The sequence below is a fragment of the Fusarium graminearum genome, chromosome 1 (assembly GCF_000240135.3).
Source record: "Fusarium graminearum PH-1 chromosome 1, whole genome shotgun sequence".
NCBI lineage: Eukaryota > Fungi > Ascomycota > Sordariomycetes > Hypocreales > Nectriaceae > Fusarium > Fusarium graminearum.
Window position 1 is genome coordinate 972,295 of NC_026474.1, and position 17,773 is coordinate 990,067.

The window sequence follows — 17,773 nt, forward strand, 5'->3', positions numbered from 1 at the left end:
TTCGCAACCACCTTGAGAGCCTTGGTGTTATTCCCAGCAGTCAAACAAGGTTCCATCGCCCGCAACGGCGCAACTCAACATCCCCGGATGAAGCGGGGGGAGACGGGAACAGAGCGCTCGTATAAGCAACAACACTAATATCCCATGGATAAAGAGAGATTAAACATGCCTTCCAGAACTCATCGATACGGTGTATTGGAAGAACCAGGATCATTCAATGTGGAGAGCTGCGGAGCCCTCTTAAAAGCTCAAGAGACTCGTCTTCAGGGATCTCCTGACGCGATCTCGACCAAGATAAGATGAGATGCCCATGCTTCCCCCATTCATGGGTCCATAACTTATGGGCTGAAATCACGATGATCAACACTGACAACAGCCGGTCACTTGAGAGACCAAGCTTGTTGTGTTTGCAGTGAGGCTAAACCCGGAGGTATGCAAGTAAACAAGTCCAATACCCCTTAGTTTTCGTCAAGATAAAAATAAAAAATAAAAAAATGCCACACAATGAATAAATTGCAACACGTCAGCTTGACCGCCACATGCCGATAGTCTGTTGCCAAGACGAAATGAAGAAAAGAAAGTCCGTGACACTGGCTAGCTTGCCTGCATGCACAAAGTATACTTAATTGCGTCCTCTTTGTGCCTGAATTTTGATACATGCATGCAGGAAATGCAACCATCTCATTATGCACAGCAATCACAAAGAATATCACAAAGAAAAACGAATTATGCTGATACACGTTAATAAAGAAAAAACAAAGACGAAAAAGAAACCCTGCATTAGTATATTAGTATCCGTAGCATTGTGTTTTTTCTTCTTGTGCGTTCTTTCTTAGACCATAAAGCCAAGATGTCCAGGTGGAGATAACACGGTTGAGAGTGCAACCCTCTGCCATGCCCTTGCTTGGTGTCCTTGGGTTGTTGGACCGGGGAATCGAGAACCAAGCTTTTTATGCCAAAAATGGCTCAACCGTGGTTCGTTATTCCGTTTTCAGCGTAACCTTGTACGGGATGACTGTACCGAACTCGAGGGCCCGATCCAGAATCAGTTCTCGGGAGGCAGAAGTGGTAGAATATGGACAAGGATGAATCATGAACTGTCATGTCTTGTTCGTGTGGCGGCGGGACGCAATTTCGGAAGCTGTTTCACGCAGCGGATGCTAAGTGGGAATTAGGCCTAGTAGCCGACGTGGCCCAGCCCTCTGTGCAATGGTTCAGGTATCCCAAGAGGTTGGTTTGGGGACTTTGGAACAACTCCAGAAAAGCCAGCCAAGACTGCCATGTTGGAATTTAATTCTTGGTGGTGGCGGTTCATTCTGTGCGTTGTCGGTCTGGTCTTGTGGGCGTCATCTCATGTTAATCATGCGTCGTGGTGTGAGGCAATTGGAATGACCAGCAGGTCCGGTGATGAGTATTGTAATTGCAGATAATGCTTCTGGTCGACGTCTTGCAGGTCGTGCATTTACGACCTTGGCTGGGCTTGGCATGTGAATAAGCATGAGAGCAAGGCGAGCCATCATCAAACATCCTGGGTAGGATCAGCTGCCTGCTGCCCAGTACAGTGTAGGCATCGTCCGACCGCTTGCTCTGAAGGCGTTCTCGAAGGCAGCTGAACGAGATCCAACTAATTCAAGTGCCGGCAGGAAACTCGGTCGGTCAAGCTTTGCTGTCTTGGCTTAATCTCTGCCCTGAGAACGGGGACCGTTTGGTTTCTTATCCGTATAGCATGGTGGATAAAGCGAGCTTTGATGTGGGATCGTCGAGTCAGTCGTATTGGGAACGGGACGAGCGTGTTGACACTGCAGTACGGTGTCAGCATCGGTCAGTCAGTCATGTTACTTTACAGTGAGCACCGAGCGCTGTTGTACCTTGTAGGCAGGTAGTAATTGCGCCCCCAAGAGGCCGTACTGGATCATTCCATTAAAACGTTATTGGGCCGTTTGCGGTCTTTTTCGTTTCCTTCACACTCGTTTTTGTGTTCCAGCAGATGGTGTGTGGGAGGGATGGAAGGAAATCTGGACTTGCAGTGGTTAGACCAAAGCCGGACGAAATAGCGCTGTTCATGGCTGTTTCAGTGCGAGCATAACTTGACCTGACTGGTTGTGCTTGTGCTTGTGCCGTCTCATATCCACTGCCACGTTGACCCATGCTTTTTTCTTTTGCTCGCCGTTGCTATCGTTGCCTGTGAGGGCGGTCGGACCACCCAATCGGAAGGGGACTCTATGCAACCTGAGGCGCCAAACAAGGATGAGGGGGTGCCCCTGGCATAAGACCCGCTATCTGTCAGGGGTATGGCGTACCCGGGCCTAATTCCACTCAGGCACAGGCGCCAGGAACAGAATTATTCGGCCAATAGAAATCAACAAAACGTCCAAGCATCTCACCTGAACCCACCAGAAACGCCTCAAGCCCGGCCCCTGCAGTGGAGGCTCTAAATAGTGCAGGTGGAGACCCTCTTGCCAGTCTGAGAAACAAAGATACCAGCTAACAGGTCAAGACTCGGGTATCTCCTTGGATCGTCAGCAGGCGAAAAGATACATTCCAGTCCGCTTGATCGCAAGTACTCACTCGCTCACCTCTGAGAAACCACACCACGCACTTGCCTGGTCCATTACGAGGAACTCCTTGTTCATAAACCCTCCAAGGCCCCCGTTTGTTTCGAACGTCCCTTCCCCTTCTCTCCTTCATCTCGTCAACCCTCGCTCGATAAGTCGTCGCCCTTCATTAAGAACTATCTATTTGCGTCTTCGATAGATCGCATCCACACTCTCTAAACCGGCCGTGCCGATCATATAACTACCAGCTTACACCTCGATATTTCGTGCGTCGTTGCTTTCACTCCTCAGTGATCAACTCCCCGAACATCAATCCACACTCATTACAAAGTCGACTGCCGACGATCCAAAACACCGGGTTACCTTCGATCCTTACTCAAACAGTCACTTTCAGGAACTTCAGTCAAGATGATCGCCAACAAGCTCACCATTGTCACTGCCGCCGCCGCTCTTCTTGAGCCGGCTCTTGCCCTCGGCCACCGCCACGGCCACCAGCACAAGCGTGGTGACACCGTCGTTGCCACCATTGACGGTCAGGTCGTCTCTTGGGAGAACAACTACTACGGTCCCGGCGGCGCTGCTCCCGCTGCTACTCAGGTTGCTTCCAAGCCCGAGGCTCCTGCTGCTCCCGCCCCTGCTCCCGCCCAGCCTACCACCATCATCAAGGTCGCCAAGCCCTCCCAGGCCGCCAAGGCTGCCTACGAGGCTCCCAAGGCCAAGGAGTCCAAGGAGGCCGCTGCTCCCAAGAAGGCCGAGAAGGTCGAACAGGTTAAGCAGGTCAAGGCTGCCAGCGCCCCCAAGAAGACCAAGCCCAGCTCCGGTGGTTCTTCTGGCTCTGCCGGTCTTTCCCACAAGCGAGGTGTCTGCTACAACAATGTCGACCTCGCTAACACTTTCTACAAAGACTGCTCCAACTGTGGCTGGGGTTACAACTGGGACTCCGAGTCCGGCGGTCTTGACAGTGGCCTGAACTTCATCCCCACTCTCTGGTCTGACGATGCCGTCCACGTCGACCGCTTCGCCTCCAACTGCGCTAAGTCCCTTGCCAACGGCGCCAAGGCCATCTTCTCCTTCAACGAGCCCGACAACGGTGGCCAGGCTCACATGACCCCTGAGGCCGCTGCCGCTGCTCACATCAAGTATCTCAACCCTTACGCTGGCAAGGCCCTCATTGGTGCTCCTTCCATCAGCAACAGTGGTCTCGCTGGGGAGGGTCGCGAGTGGCTCTCCGCTTTCGTCGAGGCCTGTGGTGACAAGTGCCACTTCGATTTCTGCAACATCCACTGGTACTCCGAGGTTGAGTACGGTGAGACCCTCTTCGAGCACATCGAGAAGTCCTCCGAGATCTGTGGTGGCAAGCCCATCTGGCTCACCGAGTTCGCCCCCAAGGGCTCTGACGACGCCATTGCTTCTTGGCTCGAGGAGACCATCCCTCGTCTTGAGGCTCTCGACACCCTTGATGCTTACTCCTACTTCAAGGTCGAGACTGGTATGCTCATGACCACCGAGACTGAGATGTCCAGCTACGGTAGCGTCTACGCCTCCGCTTAAGCTTCTCAAAGCTTGACGGCCGGCGATGCCACCAGTTCTTTTTAACATTTCTTGTACACTCGCTAGGGGAATACCCAACAACTGTTCAAATTGGCTTTTTTATCGGAAGGAGGGGAGGATAGATTTTCATGGCGCCCGTTGACTTCTGTACATATTCTGCATCTAGGTGACCTGGATCTGGCTTTTTACCACACCGTTTAACCCAGTATCCCCCCGTTTATTCTATAACGGTCATCCTACCTACCTTTTTATTACCAGTTCCGGGACCTCGCACTCATACAAAAAAGGGGGCTTTGCAAATAGACACAATTTCCTGATTTTAGCAGTTTGATAGACCACCACCTACTTTTTAGCGCGCAGATACATCTACGAGCTACGATGACAATGAACAGCGATTTAACTGCTCCAACCACCTTGAGTTTGTCCTCGTGATGAATGACGCATGTGATGCTTGAATGTCTTGTGTGTGCATCATAATGTTTCACAACTTGTGTCTCTTCCAGCCTCTGGATCATTTGACCGTTGGATAAAGTCTACGATCAAGATCATGTCTCGATACATCCGCGGGGCTGGGAGTTGTGGAATGCTATGCTATGTCCAAGTACGGGAGATCTGCATCTGAGTCTTGTGCCATTCCATTGTTGTGATCTGAGACTTCTATTCCAAATTCAATCAGTTGCTGAAGTCAAACGCTTTAGTACTTTTCGGTTCGTCAGGGGAAGGGTCCAACTGAGCAAGCAAGGTAAATAACTAGAAATCTGTCACAACTAAGGAATGCATAGTGTAATATTTGTATGAGGTTCATAAATAAGATTGATAATATAGATAATACAATTAGTTTGGTGAGCTTATACAACGCTCGATGATATCTACAACAAAAAACTTGGGTATCTCGCTTCCTCCTCTATACAAACGTTGAACTTCATACAACTCTGGCTGTCAACCGGCCCTATCAACACCGGTCTCCCTTTATACCAAAAACCATCATACACGTCATTTTGTCTTTCAGTTCATCGGTCGTGAAAAGGAAAGTGTTTTCGTTCGTTGGTGTTGCACTCTTCCACCTTGAATATGAGTTTGTGTCGGCTCGCAGGCATCCATTTTGTCTGGGGAATAAACTGCTGGGCGTAGTGGGAAATCACGGTCAGACTCGCCGATAGTCTCGATATCATCGTCAAGAAGGCACCCTTCGCGGCCGGGCGTAGGCTTGATCTGACGGTGGATGGTCGTGGTGACAACGACACCGCTACTGACCTTGGTGACATCTGAACCGTTATCGCTTGAGAAGGCGACGGCGCCTGAAGATACGAGGTTGGCCTCATCATCTATGTCGTGGCTATTGTTAGGAGCCTTGGAGGCTCGCATGCTGCTCATTTGATGAGCCGCCGATGATTGTCTACCAACGTAGCTGTTGTCCAGGGCGGCCGAGTTGACCTGACTAGAGGATCCGGCATTGTCACGAGAGGTGACCCATTGAACGACGATGGCTGAGAATAGCACTGAATCTTATTAGTTTGTATTTCGCAGGTATCGACATAATGACATACCGTCGCTGTTGCAGCACATGAGACACACCCATCCAGGCTCACCGTTGAGAACCATCAACACTGATAAATTCCTACAGAGTCTATTAGTTCCACGTTCTGACAGAGAGACATGGTAAGTAACATACACAATACTGCTTGTTAAGGTGCAGCAAGCGCCGACGAAAGTGCGCATGGCGACACTACGGAGGCGAGAGTTTGCACCAGTTTTCGGCAGGTTCCTGAAAGAATAAAGGTCTGCGCCTTTTGTTAACATGTGTTGTCATAGTTCTGGATCCTTTTCAACTTACTCTTGAGAGGAATGAGAAAAAGGATAGTCAGGTAGACGTTGACGACAGCATCAAAAGCGATAAGAGGAATCATTGAGATCTTTTCCATTCCAATGAAACACTCCCCATTGACGATTCTGGCAATGCGGCTATAGAGTGTGCTGGTTAGTCGGCCGAACAGATGAAAGGAAAGAAACCAGTAGTCCCAGGGGCCAGCTTACAAGACAAAGTTCATTACCACAACAACTCCATAACCGACCAGGAGAGTGATTATGTTGAACAAGTAGAGTCCCGAGTTTCGTCGTCGCGTAGTAGAGCTTCGGATAACGTGCTATTTACTGTTAGGTTTCTCGATCGTCTACCTATTTGTGTCCTGTTACGTACCGCTTTCTCCACAAGGAAGACATAGATGAGCTGCCTATTTGTTAGTCGTGTTATCTTGTGGCGCAACACACAATGAAACTCACAATCTTGGTTGTTACATAGCAGACCAGGCATAGAATAATTGCTCCATGGCAGATGTTAAAGCTGGTGTTGAGGCCGAAAACCTGTGTAAGAATTGCCGAGGTAAAGACAAAGCCGTATGAGTCGACATAGATGATCAAAACAACTGCTAGTCGTTAGTATTTACGCCGCGACTTGGATGATAAATGCACTCACGCCAGGCAACAAACGGCAACCTTGCCCACGATCTAACTGCAGTAATTCTCTGGTCTGTCCCATGATTTGTTAGTCCCTCGTCCTAATTGTTGTCCGAATCGTAGTGAAGGCGTACAGAGAAAGATTGACAAGACCGAGACGGAGGCCAGCGAGACAATGACCGACATAGTATCTCCGCCAATAGGTACAGGTTTCGGGGGAACATGAGCCTCGCGAGGCATGATGGAGTTTTGCGGAGTCATTGTTTATCGAGTATAAGGCGAGGAAGGTATCCAAGTCAGGTCAAATGGATCCCAAGTGCACCTTTCGTATATGTGCGTCGATATTTGATCACAGAACCAAGACAAGGAACTCGGCAATTAGAAGTGGCGAGCCTGAGCGTATTATAGGAAGAGCAGTCGAGAACGAGAGCAAGAACAAGAGAAACTAAAACACCAAAAAACCGTAAGTGGCATAGATTAGAGAAAAGGACGATACTAAAGATTATCAAGCTAGGTACCTATGGTTTGGTTTAGTCTAATGAGATCTAAGCCAAAGACTAAACCGTGGCCATTAAGTAAAGCGATCAAGCCACAGGTCTCACTATTGGGGCAGGTAGGAAGGAAGGAAGGAGATGTTGGACCATGAAGCCTGAAACTACAAAGAGGTCTAGTCAGCGTCTTAGAAAGGTCACTACCTAATCTAGACTTTTCACCATCATGTCGCTAATCACGAACAATGATAGTACTCTCAAAACGGAAAAATCAAAACATTCGAAGCTGTTGAAACTGCCGGCAGGTGCAGACACTGCTGCATTCCCCGATCGACATCGATTCTCAGCGACAGTTTACCAGGGACCGCTCCACCGATCGGCGCTTTCAAAGCTAACAAAGGTTAACGAAATGTCGCCAACCACAAGAGAGAAAATGAGAGAATAAGGTTCGGGGCCGTCGGTTTCTTGATGAGCCATCAGCGGGAGCCCGATCGAGTGGACACGGGAAATAGGGGATTTTAACTAATCAATGAAGAGGTTGCCCAGCAAGTAATCCATAGCGGAGGACCCGAATACCTTAGACGCGTGTTCTTGTCAGGCAACTATCCTACGTGTCTATGAATCCAGGGGATAAGTCTGCTCCGTCGGCCCCTCTCCCGGCTACCCAACGAGTATAGTCTCCGACATGGCTCAGGAGAGCATCATCGCCAAGGCACCACCTAGTATGCTTCAGGTCGTGTCGATGGTGAAGAAATCCCCATTTCGGGCTATCGATAAAGAGGCTCATCGAGACCGTGGCTCAGACTTATCACTAGGCAAGTATTTGTGTTGATAAACGACGGCAGTTCCCCTAATTCCCTCCATCAGCAACGGCCTTTTTCTCAGCCAATCTTGTGGAAATTATTCCAGATCATTCGTGATTGGCGACTACAACAGCGCAGAGCAAGTCATCCCTTTCCGTTTCATTTCAAAGGGTGGACATCTTGTGATGTATGCTATAGGAGTCAGCTAAAGAACGAAGCCGACTGATTTCGGGTGACTGAACACTCATTGAAATCGACAGCGCATTGACCTGGCCTTACCATCTGCCAAGTGCAAGCTAGGAACAGCGGAAACGGATACTGGGTCCATGCCACGGGTATTTCTTGGTCCGTTGTTGTAAGCTTGTAAGTTGACATGGTCGATTGGGCTAATATCTCATCTACCTAGACAACGCCGTTATACACACTTACTATACGTTGTAGGATGCGATGGTAATTGTCGAATAGTTGCGGTGTGATATTTACCATATCAGGATAGTAACATACTAAAGAGGAATAACACTTTCTATAATGAATTCCTCCGAGACTTTGATAAAGAAAATATTCTTAGAGTCAACAAAAACCCTTCCTTCGACCGGAACCGATCCAAACCCTTTGACCCGGACAATGTACGCCAAATCTCCCAAGCAAGACTGGACAGGCAGGATCCGGCGTCGTCAGTCTCGCTATTGGTCTGCCAAGGATTAAGAGTTAGAAAAACTTAATAGGTAGAAAGAATCGCCGAGCCTTAACTCAGTAGGAATTGAGAAACCTCTGTCTCCAGGCACGATATTGCTCTTTGGTATTGTGGCTGATGTCTTAAAAACAGAACCGCCGGGTGAGGCAGTCTATATCCGTCCATGTGTGCATGTATACTAAACAAGATTAAAACCGCAAGCCTCTCTTCCCCATTAGGAGTTAAAAGTGGCAAAAAGCAACAGAAGAGTTTAGTCAATCGGATAATTAACTCAACTCAGAGGAACTACCTACATGTAGGTAAAAGACAGGAAATACTGAAGACCGGGCGCCAGGCGCCGGGCTCGACCAGGGCCTAATTTAGATCAGATCAATCTACCTAGTTCGATCTATCACTCTCCACACCAGATCTGTTAGTTCAGTATGTTGATCTTGGCTGTGTCTGTGTGTTACTTATTTGATCTGTCAGAAAAACGACGGCCGAGTTGGCGGAAAGACTTGTTCCATTTATTGTTTACTTGATCTGCAGTTACACAGACTGATCTGCGGCGCCTACGTAAGGAAAATTGATCCCGCTTGTTGGTGATATTTAAGGTTCGTCTGTGCTGGCTGATGATCATTCTGGGGGCATGCAGTGTATATCCGTAGCTGAGTAGATTTGTTTACTTAAAGCGTGTTACTGAATGTTTCTATGCCTGACATTAGATGCAATAAAGACTGTTAAAGTCAATATCAATACAGAACACACGATGAAGAGACATCTCATACAGTGAATCATTGTGTGACTGACATGACATCACTGCAGGTAAGTGCCCTGCTGAAGAAAAGCCATATTGTGCTGCAGCCCAAAGCTTGGACTGATGAATGAATCTCGATTACGACATCCAGACCGTAGCCACATCTTTCTTCTTTACAGTAAACTCTCCACCGTATTATCGGCGTCAAGCCGCAACGGCAACACCTACAGCTCCTAAAGCCACTTCCTTCTCCTATTACCAGAAAGTTGGCACTGCAGGACCCTGATTCGTAGGGCTGGCTTTAGTTGTTGGTTGCAAAAGGGAGAGGGACCCTGGTAAGTTTATCAACGCACCATTGTGTTTCCCCACGGCGGATGAGCCCTTGGACTGCATTGCCGAGTCCCATCGGACATTTTGACCCATGACCCTTGCTGGGCTGAATGTCTCCGTGGTGTCAACTGGAGCTATCAGATGCTAGCTTCACAATTGGATCTTGGTCTACAGCTTTGAGTCTTGTGATATTGTTCTTGCAGAGCTTCAATTTCGCGTCAGTATATAATCGTAAAGGTATCATATTTCCAGAAAAATCCCCCAAACTGATCGTCAGGAGATGACCAACGACAGCAATTGCCCAATAAACGCCGTGCCATGCCGCCCATTCCCCAACCATTCCTCAATTCCAACGCCGAGTTCGAACATTCTTTTTCTTCCACCGCAACGGTCAGTGAAGGCATAGCTGAGTATTTGCGCCTCCTCATCATTTCGAAGCCTCGATCAGCCCGATCTACGGCCTCAGCCTTGAAAAACGTATCGGCAGTAGTATAGGACCCCCCAGCGCCATTTGCGCCATGTGCGCCTTCAATCTAATCCCTAGTGCCCGCGCTGGTCATCCTCGTTCTCCATGGCTTGAGCTCGAGTGCGAATTCGAAACTTATCCCTCAGCCTTGCCGCAAATCGTGCACTTTGGCCTCGGGATTCTCCATCAATGGCTTCACCCACACTTGCTCTCTCTTGGTGTTCGTTCTCATTAGCTACCGTCCGCATGCGCCTCAACGCATCCATCTGTTCTTCCACGGTCCCTTCTCGAAGGCGGTTGATATCGAACAGGCGGGATAGTCGGTTACGGTGCGACGACTGAGGTGCATCATTCTCTGCGCCCTCTTCCAACACCAAAGGTGGTGGCAACGAACTGGAATCGCCAGCATCTCCTTCTTCAGGCGCAGCACCCTTGCCTGGTCGTAAATCATAACGACTAGAAAACATGTCAGTATACACTAAACTTGGTTGCTAAACAGTGTCAACATCTCGACTCACCATAAAGGGCACGTGCCCGACACGTTAATTAACCAAGGGTCGATACATGCGGGATGGAATTGATGCTTGCAAGGCAAAACACGAACATCTTCGCCAACCTTGAAGTCTTCTGTGCAAATGGAGCATTGTTGGCCGCTTGTCTCCTCCCCGGCACCTTCGGGAGATGATGACGTTCTGGCTGCGGCTGATACGGCATCGGTGTCTCGGGCAGCTACCGTAGCTGCCGTAGCTGCGTCAGACCGTTGTGTGTCATCAACATGTGATGTGGTTCGCTGAGTTGCAGCATCATGTGCTTCCGCATTTTCCAATTCCAGCTCTGGATCCGGTTTTGGCGGTGTCTGATTTCCAAACTTGACGATTGGGATCGTATCCAGCACGGCCCGAGCAAGTCCCTTGGCCCTGCTCTGCCTGGGTCTCCCACCGAGTGCACCCCGTGGGCCGTATCTTTCAGGATATCGATGAGCTCTGACTGCACCTGTGGTAATGATGGCAAGAAAGAGAAGGGTAATGAGACCGGTAATGGCGTACAAGATGCTCATGGCAGCAGTATTATGTCCCCCCTTAGTCTCGTCTTTCGGCAGTGTGTTGTCTGTATTATTGCCAAAGATGTTGGCCTTGACGATTTTACCGGTGCTGGTACCATTCAGTAGGTTCAAGGCTTGTGTTGCCTCGCCCCCGTCGGCCATGGATAAAATACTTGTGAATGGAAGGTCGACAGCTTGACTGAGAGCGCACCACGTGCTTGATCTAGAGTACAAAACAATTGCTTTGATATGTGGCTTGGTTTGCATCAAGGTGTTTAGCATTTTGTTTGGGCTGAGAAAAGAATTGTCTTTCGGCTCGTCGCATGACAAATAAGCTATATCGTCTTGCTTGTTAATCTTGTTGTAGTTGGAAGAATCTGTCGCAATCATGTCGCCATCGAAATCCACAATCTTCAAGCGAGAATTAGCAGTTGGTCAGGCGAAGTGATGCAGGGCAAACGCACTTTGATAACACGGCCGGTCGTGTCGTTGAGGCCCAGGTTTGGCGTAAGGGGAATGACAGCAAACTGCAATCCGGATGCCGACAAAGAGAGTTGCATGGCGTTGGCTGTGGCCCAGTCGGGGACTTCGGTTTCAGCCCAAGTAGAAATATCATTATCGTCGGCGTAAACGGTGGTGGTGAATGTGCAGGCCAGAATGGAGAGAAGCAAGGCTATTCTGCCCACGCGAGGTATCGTTGAGGATTTCATGGCTGTAGCTCGTATGTGGCGCCGAAGCCAGGAGTTCAGTTTGGCGAGGGTATTCGAGATGGAGAATGAGGCTCAAGATGTCGGCTGGGGTTTGAAGGTCTGGTCTCGTCGGAGAATATGAATAGGCAGGGATATGGTGGACGCGGTTGGACTCATGGCCTTCAAACGTTTAGATGGAGTGGGACATTTCGATATTGTAAAGCCAGAGTCGACTTGAGACGTTGCAACGCGTTGTATCGTTATTCCCTGATAGGTTTTGTTAACGAGTTGTGGGCCGTGGGACGAGAATGAAGGAGTTGAATTGATGGAGGAAGGATTGGAAGGATAAGTTAGTTAGATTGAAGGAACCAAACCCGATCCTGTTCATGATGGGGGCCCCCAGGAAGGTCAGGTCAGGTGGATCCTGCCCCCCCGACAAGGCGAGAGCGGAGGGAACGGCAATTCCCAGCCAGTGAAGATGGAGCATTCGTACAGACCAAGACACTAAGTCCTCACTATAAACTTGGCATTTATACAGTCGACGTCGTTGACGCGAATTCACTGACCTTGATTAGGTCACTACAGTCAAATGTTGTTTATACATTGATTCTTGTGTTTAAATCTTTGTCTATGGCATATAAATCATGTCCAAGTATTTCCCTCGATCAAAGAAGGCGCATCTTATCCGTCCCTTCCGGAGATACAAGAACCTCCATGTCAGCCAAGTTCTCGGCCAACATGATCGCGTGAGGGGAAGCTGATCTCTCTGATTGATATGTATCTCGGTATCGATAGTCATCACTTTTATCCTTGCCATTTTACCCTGCAGTTTCAGAGATTACTCGGCAGTGAAAGGTGATGTATTGAGATTCACAGAACATCCGTGATATAATTAATGCTAAACGACGATGAAAAGCCAAGTTACATATTTCACTTACACGATTGTTCTTAAAGTAATATAATTACTGCAGAATCGTTGTCTTATTAGCAAATGCTGCCAGGTAATATTGACTCAGTTCATTACTTGGTACTCGGCAACTGACAGTGAACACGACAAACCAACACCCACACCAAGACACTAACAAGACAGGCACAAGAGACTTCCATCGTCATAAGGTCTGAGATATCAAAGGCTGGAACGCACCCATTTCTCGTCATCACGAATAACGCATCGGTTTATGTTGTACAGGCACATGCTTACGCGTGGTACTTGATCAGTCAACTCAGAAGTCACTTATCAACCCCTCTACATATCCTACCATCTTATTCACGAATTAACAACAGTGATGACATAGATACTATTCTAATAGGAGTCGAACGCCACTAAAAAGTATTATGAAAGGCCAGTTGCAGAGACCTTTATTCACTCCTTACACATTATTGCCAACGAAACGGTTATATCGCACTGAACATGTCAGTCGGCCGAAGGGAACCAAACGGAGAATAACGTTCACATACATAACAGAGGATTAACTGAAACTACAAGTGTCATTCCAGTGTGGACAATGTGTAAAATTACTTCCACCCCAACCAGCAGAAATTCCCAGTGCAGCCTTTTGGTTGCGAGTGTGCCATTATCAATATCTCGCTCATGCGGAAAGTAAACTTTATAAGGTATACGAAGATGAACCCCCATAAATGACCACTTATGACATTATACCTACCTGACATGTGGATTGTGCTAAGAATCACTATCACACTCCCGACTTAACATACATGATGTGCGACTTGGCAAGCAGAAACGGGCTTGTCCGTTATCGTATATGTGGCATGTCCAGACTTAGGCGCGAAAAGAATTAACATGTGACAAGTAAACCTAACAACGGATAGAAATCAGTACACATTTGCTGGCAGAGGATTCTTGGTATACGGTCGATCCCAGATGCTTAGCTGAGCTGTCGTAAAATTATGGAGAAAAAGACACAACATCATCAACTCAGCCATGCACATTATACAATAACTCAAATTAACACGCAGAATTCATCATATACAAAGTGTTATAGCTTGGAGTGAGGTCTTCGGGATGCTATACCGGAGTTTACTGAGCCCAACCAACCACTCAGTGTTTTCGCTCAGGGACACACATCCCTCGTGCTGATTCAGTATCAATTATCTGACACAATCCTTCACATATAATCAAAATGCCTAGAAGACACAAGAACACATTTTGAGAGCATACAAGGTGAGACTACATAAGAAGGGTGTGGCCAGAGGAACGAATGGTCTTACAGCGACTGATTCCGGTTTTAGTGAAAGGAGAAACCACACACGACCCAACTCAAGGCCTGTTATGTTGATGTAACTTGTGAAAAGCAGGATTAAATCTTTTAACTGAGTCTCTGAAGGGAGTATCTCTTCTGAAGAAACGTTTCGTATAGTAAATAATGATGAATATGGTCTGACTTGCCCTTTTGCACCATATAAACCGAAACTTTAACATCACGCATCCAAACAGATTACCAGGAGATCACATGTAACTAGATTGTATTCCAGTCTATTAAATTATGGGATTCCTCTACTATAGTGACAATATGGTTGTCTTTTGTTCTTGACTCGAGCATGCAACAGCCAAAACATGCGTTAAGTATCGTGGGACTCTACGGTTAATGAACGTCAGATTCTAACATCCCTCCATTACCCCGGACTCTAATACACTGTAATAGAAAAGAGTAGAGAAGTAGTCCACGTGGTCGAATGGAGTCACCAAGACACCTTGGAGACGTCGCTGCAAAGACTAAGGAGTTGAGAATTGGCTTGACGAACCCAAGAGACGACGTGGTCATGGTACACAACATACAGAGTTTATTGCAGAGTCAAGTACGATCTAAAACATCTTCATTCGGATAGAACATATATCATCGTATCAGTCATACTTTCCCCAAAGCACATAATGTCCTTTGAGTATAAATGAATCATCTACCCTGCATTTCCCCTCCAGATGCTTAAATCTCCTCCATATCCTCCAAGTCGTCAAGCGCAGGAAAGTCGCCAACCTCTACCCGCTCCGGCCTCACAAAGACACCGTGCTTGAGTTCCGAAGGCTCTCCCCAGTACCGCGTGCCAGCGATACTGCCGTCGTTCTTGCCAACGGGCTCGTCCAGCTTGACAGCAACCCAGCTCCCGAGGCCGCCGGGAATCTCCTTGACCTCACCGACGTACTGGATGACGCCGCGTCGAGTATCCTCACCGCCAACGCGACACCGGCGGCCTACAGCGATGCCCCGCGTGGCGACCTCTCTGTCGAGGGCGCTGAGCTTGGCCTGCTCGTGGCTAGGGGCGTCGGGATCGAAACGGCCCAGCTTCTGAGCCTTCTTCCAGGCCAGCACCGAGTCTGACTTTTTCTCGTACTCCTCCTCGGGCATGACATACTTGTCGACGCCCGCAGTGTCGTTGAGGTTGATACGGGAGGCCGGAGGCCGTGTGTCAATTACCTGTAGGGTTGGAAGAAAAAAAATCCCTGTCAGCCTTATCCAAAGCATTGGAGAGTAACGAAAGGGGTGTTTGGTGGTATTGGCGACAGGACACCCTGTCCTGCCCTGTCCGGCAAGCTAAAAAAAGAGAGATGATGATCGTTGGGTCCCCTCTGGATCGAAACAACTCAACGCCCACCGCCTCTCCCGCTCGGCCCCCCGCCCCTCGCCACTTTGTCAAAGTGCCAGCTCAGCAAAAAACAGCGCCGTAAAAGCTGACGAAGCTTTAAGAACCCGGACCTGGGAGAGGGAGAGCCATGACGGAAGGGAAACAGGCTAGGGCTAGGGGAAGGAATGGATAACTGGCGGCGAATATAGGGGACAGCAGTTCAAAGGTACAGTACTAGAGGGACAAATGAGAGAGGCTGTAGAGGCCAAGTTGCACTCTGACTTACATGAAGTTCTGCATATGGGGCCAGGGGAAAGTTGGACAAGTGGGTGTCATCCTCGTTAGGCGCCTCAATGGCGATAGCCTCTGCGCCAGCCGTGGGCTTGAGCGAGAGTCGCTGGCAACCTGGCGGGACTCCCGTGACAGTCTCAAGCTTGGTCTTGAGCTGGGAGATGGACCACGAGGGAGTGATTCGGCGCTCCGACTGCGCGAATTCCGAAATGACAACGAGCGGGACGTCGGCCATGGCTTTTGATGGTCGATAGATTGGCGGGGTATGTGATATATCGGTGTGTAGGTAAAAGTGCAGTAATGCTCTCTAAGTTTTTTGTTTTAGGCAGTTAGTTTAAAGCTGGGCATGCTCGTTGCTGGCGGCGGTCAAGGGCATTATTGCGAGACGCCTGCGCCGCATCAAAAATAGATTTCAGGCGCTGCTGGCAGACAAACATTAGGTAGGTAGGAATAGTAATCACCCACCGGTCAAACCAAAAGTGGTCTTATTGTCTTATTGTCCTTGTCCTTGCTGGGGGGAGAAAAGGAATAAGTCGAGCTTTCTTTTTGTCTTTTGCCTTTGTTTGGTTGAGAAACGATGAGAACGATGGAAATGGAGTAAGTGTGGTGGGGTTACGGTTATGCAGTCAAGGGTTCGAGGGAAACACCTAAATCCATCTAATGCGTGCTAAGGGTAAACTACTAAGGCAAGTAGTTCTAGCAGTGGAAGTAGAAAAAAAAAGAAAAAAGAGACAAAAAAAGCAAGTAGCAGCTAAACGAACCCAAAAGAGTCATAAAGAAACAGAAAGAAGTAAACTCCGGTCAGAACCGAGATATTCAGGGCTTACGCATTGCAACACAAGGTGAGACTTTTCATCATATCTCAGATATAACGGTTTAGATTGGTTTGTCCATATTTTACTAGGTAGGTAGTCTAGGAGAGGGGTTCACAGTGATCAACTAGAATAAACTACAGATGACAATGCTAATAGGGTTGGTTCGTCATGGCGGGAAACCCGTCAACTACTTTAAAGCTCTTACTAATGGATTGGGCTATCATCTGGTTACCGAACGTTCAGACGGTAATTAGTGCGAACCAGATTACCCGCATATCCAATACCGCACCTCTGGTTACCTATTATAGTTCTCAAGTTGCCGACAGTCACTGTGATAGGTCGAGTGGAGTAATTAAGCGTGTAAACAAAAGCAACTACCGTAGCTAACTTGCATCATCATCACCAACCAACGAACTCCTCCCAGCCATCGGCCAACTCGGAGAGTTTACTTTGCTGGATTGACAATATCGCGCACGGCATAAAGCTGAGGATCCATAAAAAGCATTTATATAATACTTGTTCGAATCTGGTATGCAACTCATCAGCTGCCGAGATAAAAAAGAAAAGGTAATTATGTATCGTTCGCATTCGCCTCGCTAAACCTGGATGCCAGTCCCAAAGATCACCCAAGGACCCCGGTTTCACAATTATAGGCTATACGGATCTGAGATACGTATAGTTCATGGTCTAGGACTTCATGATTGTTCTCAGCTATGATCTGATCTGATCGACAGTGGCCATCGTGACAAACTGCACACCCCCTGAAACGCTTGAGTATCTATCGGTGAGCTGACTGGCATATCTGGGCTTTCGATATCGCCAAAGCGTTCCATTTTCTCCTTCTGCAGTAGCATGAACCAATTTCTGGCCAGTACCTTACATAGGTACCCCATAATAAAATCTGACAGATTCAGTCTTGTGTCGTTCATATTGGCAGAAAGATGTACAGGTTTCCTCTGCCGCCGTAACTTCCTTCAGTCCGGGTCTGTTTGGTTATACGGACTTGAAACAATTTGTCTACATGGATAATCCCTATAGAAATTTGCGGGCGGTGCTATCCGTTGCAAGTGAAAGATAAAAAAAGGGCGTATTTGACGAAAAGTGAGTTTGCGGCTGAAGGGTGCCCGAAGAATGTTGGTTGCTGGCAATAGTTGACCCTTGAAGTCAGTGAAACCTGGTATACCATCCAACATGTAGATCTTGGTTCCCTGGTTTAATTGCACATGATCAAGGACGAGACTCCGAATACAGTAGCATGAGTGCTCAGCATAGGCATG

The 17,773-nt window shown here is 48.2% G+C and overlaps 5 protein-coding genes across 5 annotated transcripts; 1 reads left to right on the forward strand and 4 right to left on the reverse strand.

The window, feature by feature from the left end:
* Positions 1-1,676: 1,676 nt before the first annotated feature.
* FGSG_11744 (uncharacterized protein) lies at positions 1,677-2,148 on the reverse strand (the record flags this gene model as incomplete). The annotated part of the gene is made up of 3 exons (XM_011317660.1): positions 1,677-1,799; positions 1,840-1,907; positions 1,968-2,148. The coding sequence occupies 3 exons, from the start codon at positions 2,146-2,148 to the stop codon at positions 1,677-1,679; spliced, it is 372 nt and encodes a 123-aa protein (XP_011315962.1).
* Positions 2,149-2,695: 547 nt separating this feature from the next.
* Positions 2,696-4,515, forward strand: FGSG_00314 (uncharacterized protein). Its single transcript, XM_011317661.1, has one exon. It carries the CDS (start codon positions 2,964-2,966, stop codon positions 4,104-4,106), a length of 1,143 nt encoding a protein of 380 aa, XP_011315963.1. The 5' UTR covers positions 2,696-2,963; the 3' UTR covers positions 4,107-4,515.
* A 596-nt stretch (positions 4,516-5,111) lies between these two features.
* On the reverse strand, positions 5,112-6,821 carry FGSG_00315 (uncharacterized protein; the record flags this gene model as incomplete). Its single annotated transcript, XM_011317662.1, has 6 exons — positions 5,112-5,593; positions 5,654-5,724; positions 5,779-5,871; positions 6,304-6,337; positions 6,580-6,633; positions 6,695-6,821. 6 exons carry the CDS (start codon positions 6,819-6,821, stop codon positions 5,112-5,114), a joined length of 861 nt encoding a protein of 286 aa, XP_011315964.1.
* Positions 6,822-9,882: 3,061 nt separating this feature from the next.
* FGSG_00316 (uncharacterized protein) lies at positions 9,883-11,832 on the reverse strand (the record flags this gene model as incomplete). The annotated part of the gene is made up of 3 exons (XM_011317663.1): positions 9,883-10,536; positions 10,599-11,533; positions 11,587-11,832. 3 exons carry the CDS (start codon positions 11,830-11,832, stop codon positions 10,155-10,157), a joined length of 1,563 nt encoding a protein of 520 aa, XP_011315965.1. The 3' UTR covers positions 9,883-10,154.
* Positions 11,833-14,629: 2,797 nt separating this feature from the next.
* FGSG_00317 (uncharacterized protein) lies at positions 14,630-15,941 on the reverse strand. Its single transcript, XM_011317664.1, has 2 exons — positions 15,677-15,941; positions 14,630-15,242 (listed from the first exon to the last, which is right to left on the reverse strand). Exons 1-2 carry the CDS (start codon positions 15,914-15,916, stop codon positions 14,754-14,756), a joined length of 729 nt encoding a protein of 242 aa, XP_011315966.1. The 5' UTR covers positions 15,917-15,941; the 3' UTR covers positions 14,630-14,753.
* Positions 15,942-17,773: the final 1,832 nt, after the last annotated feature.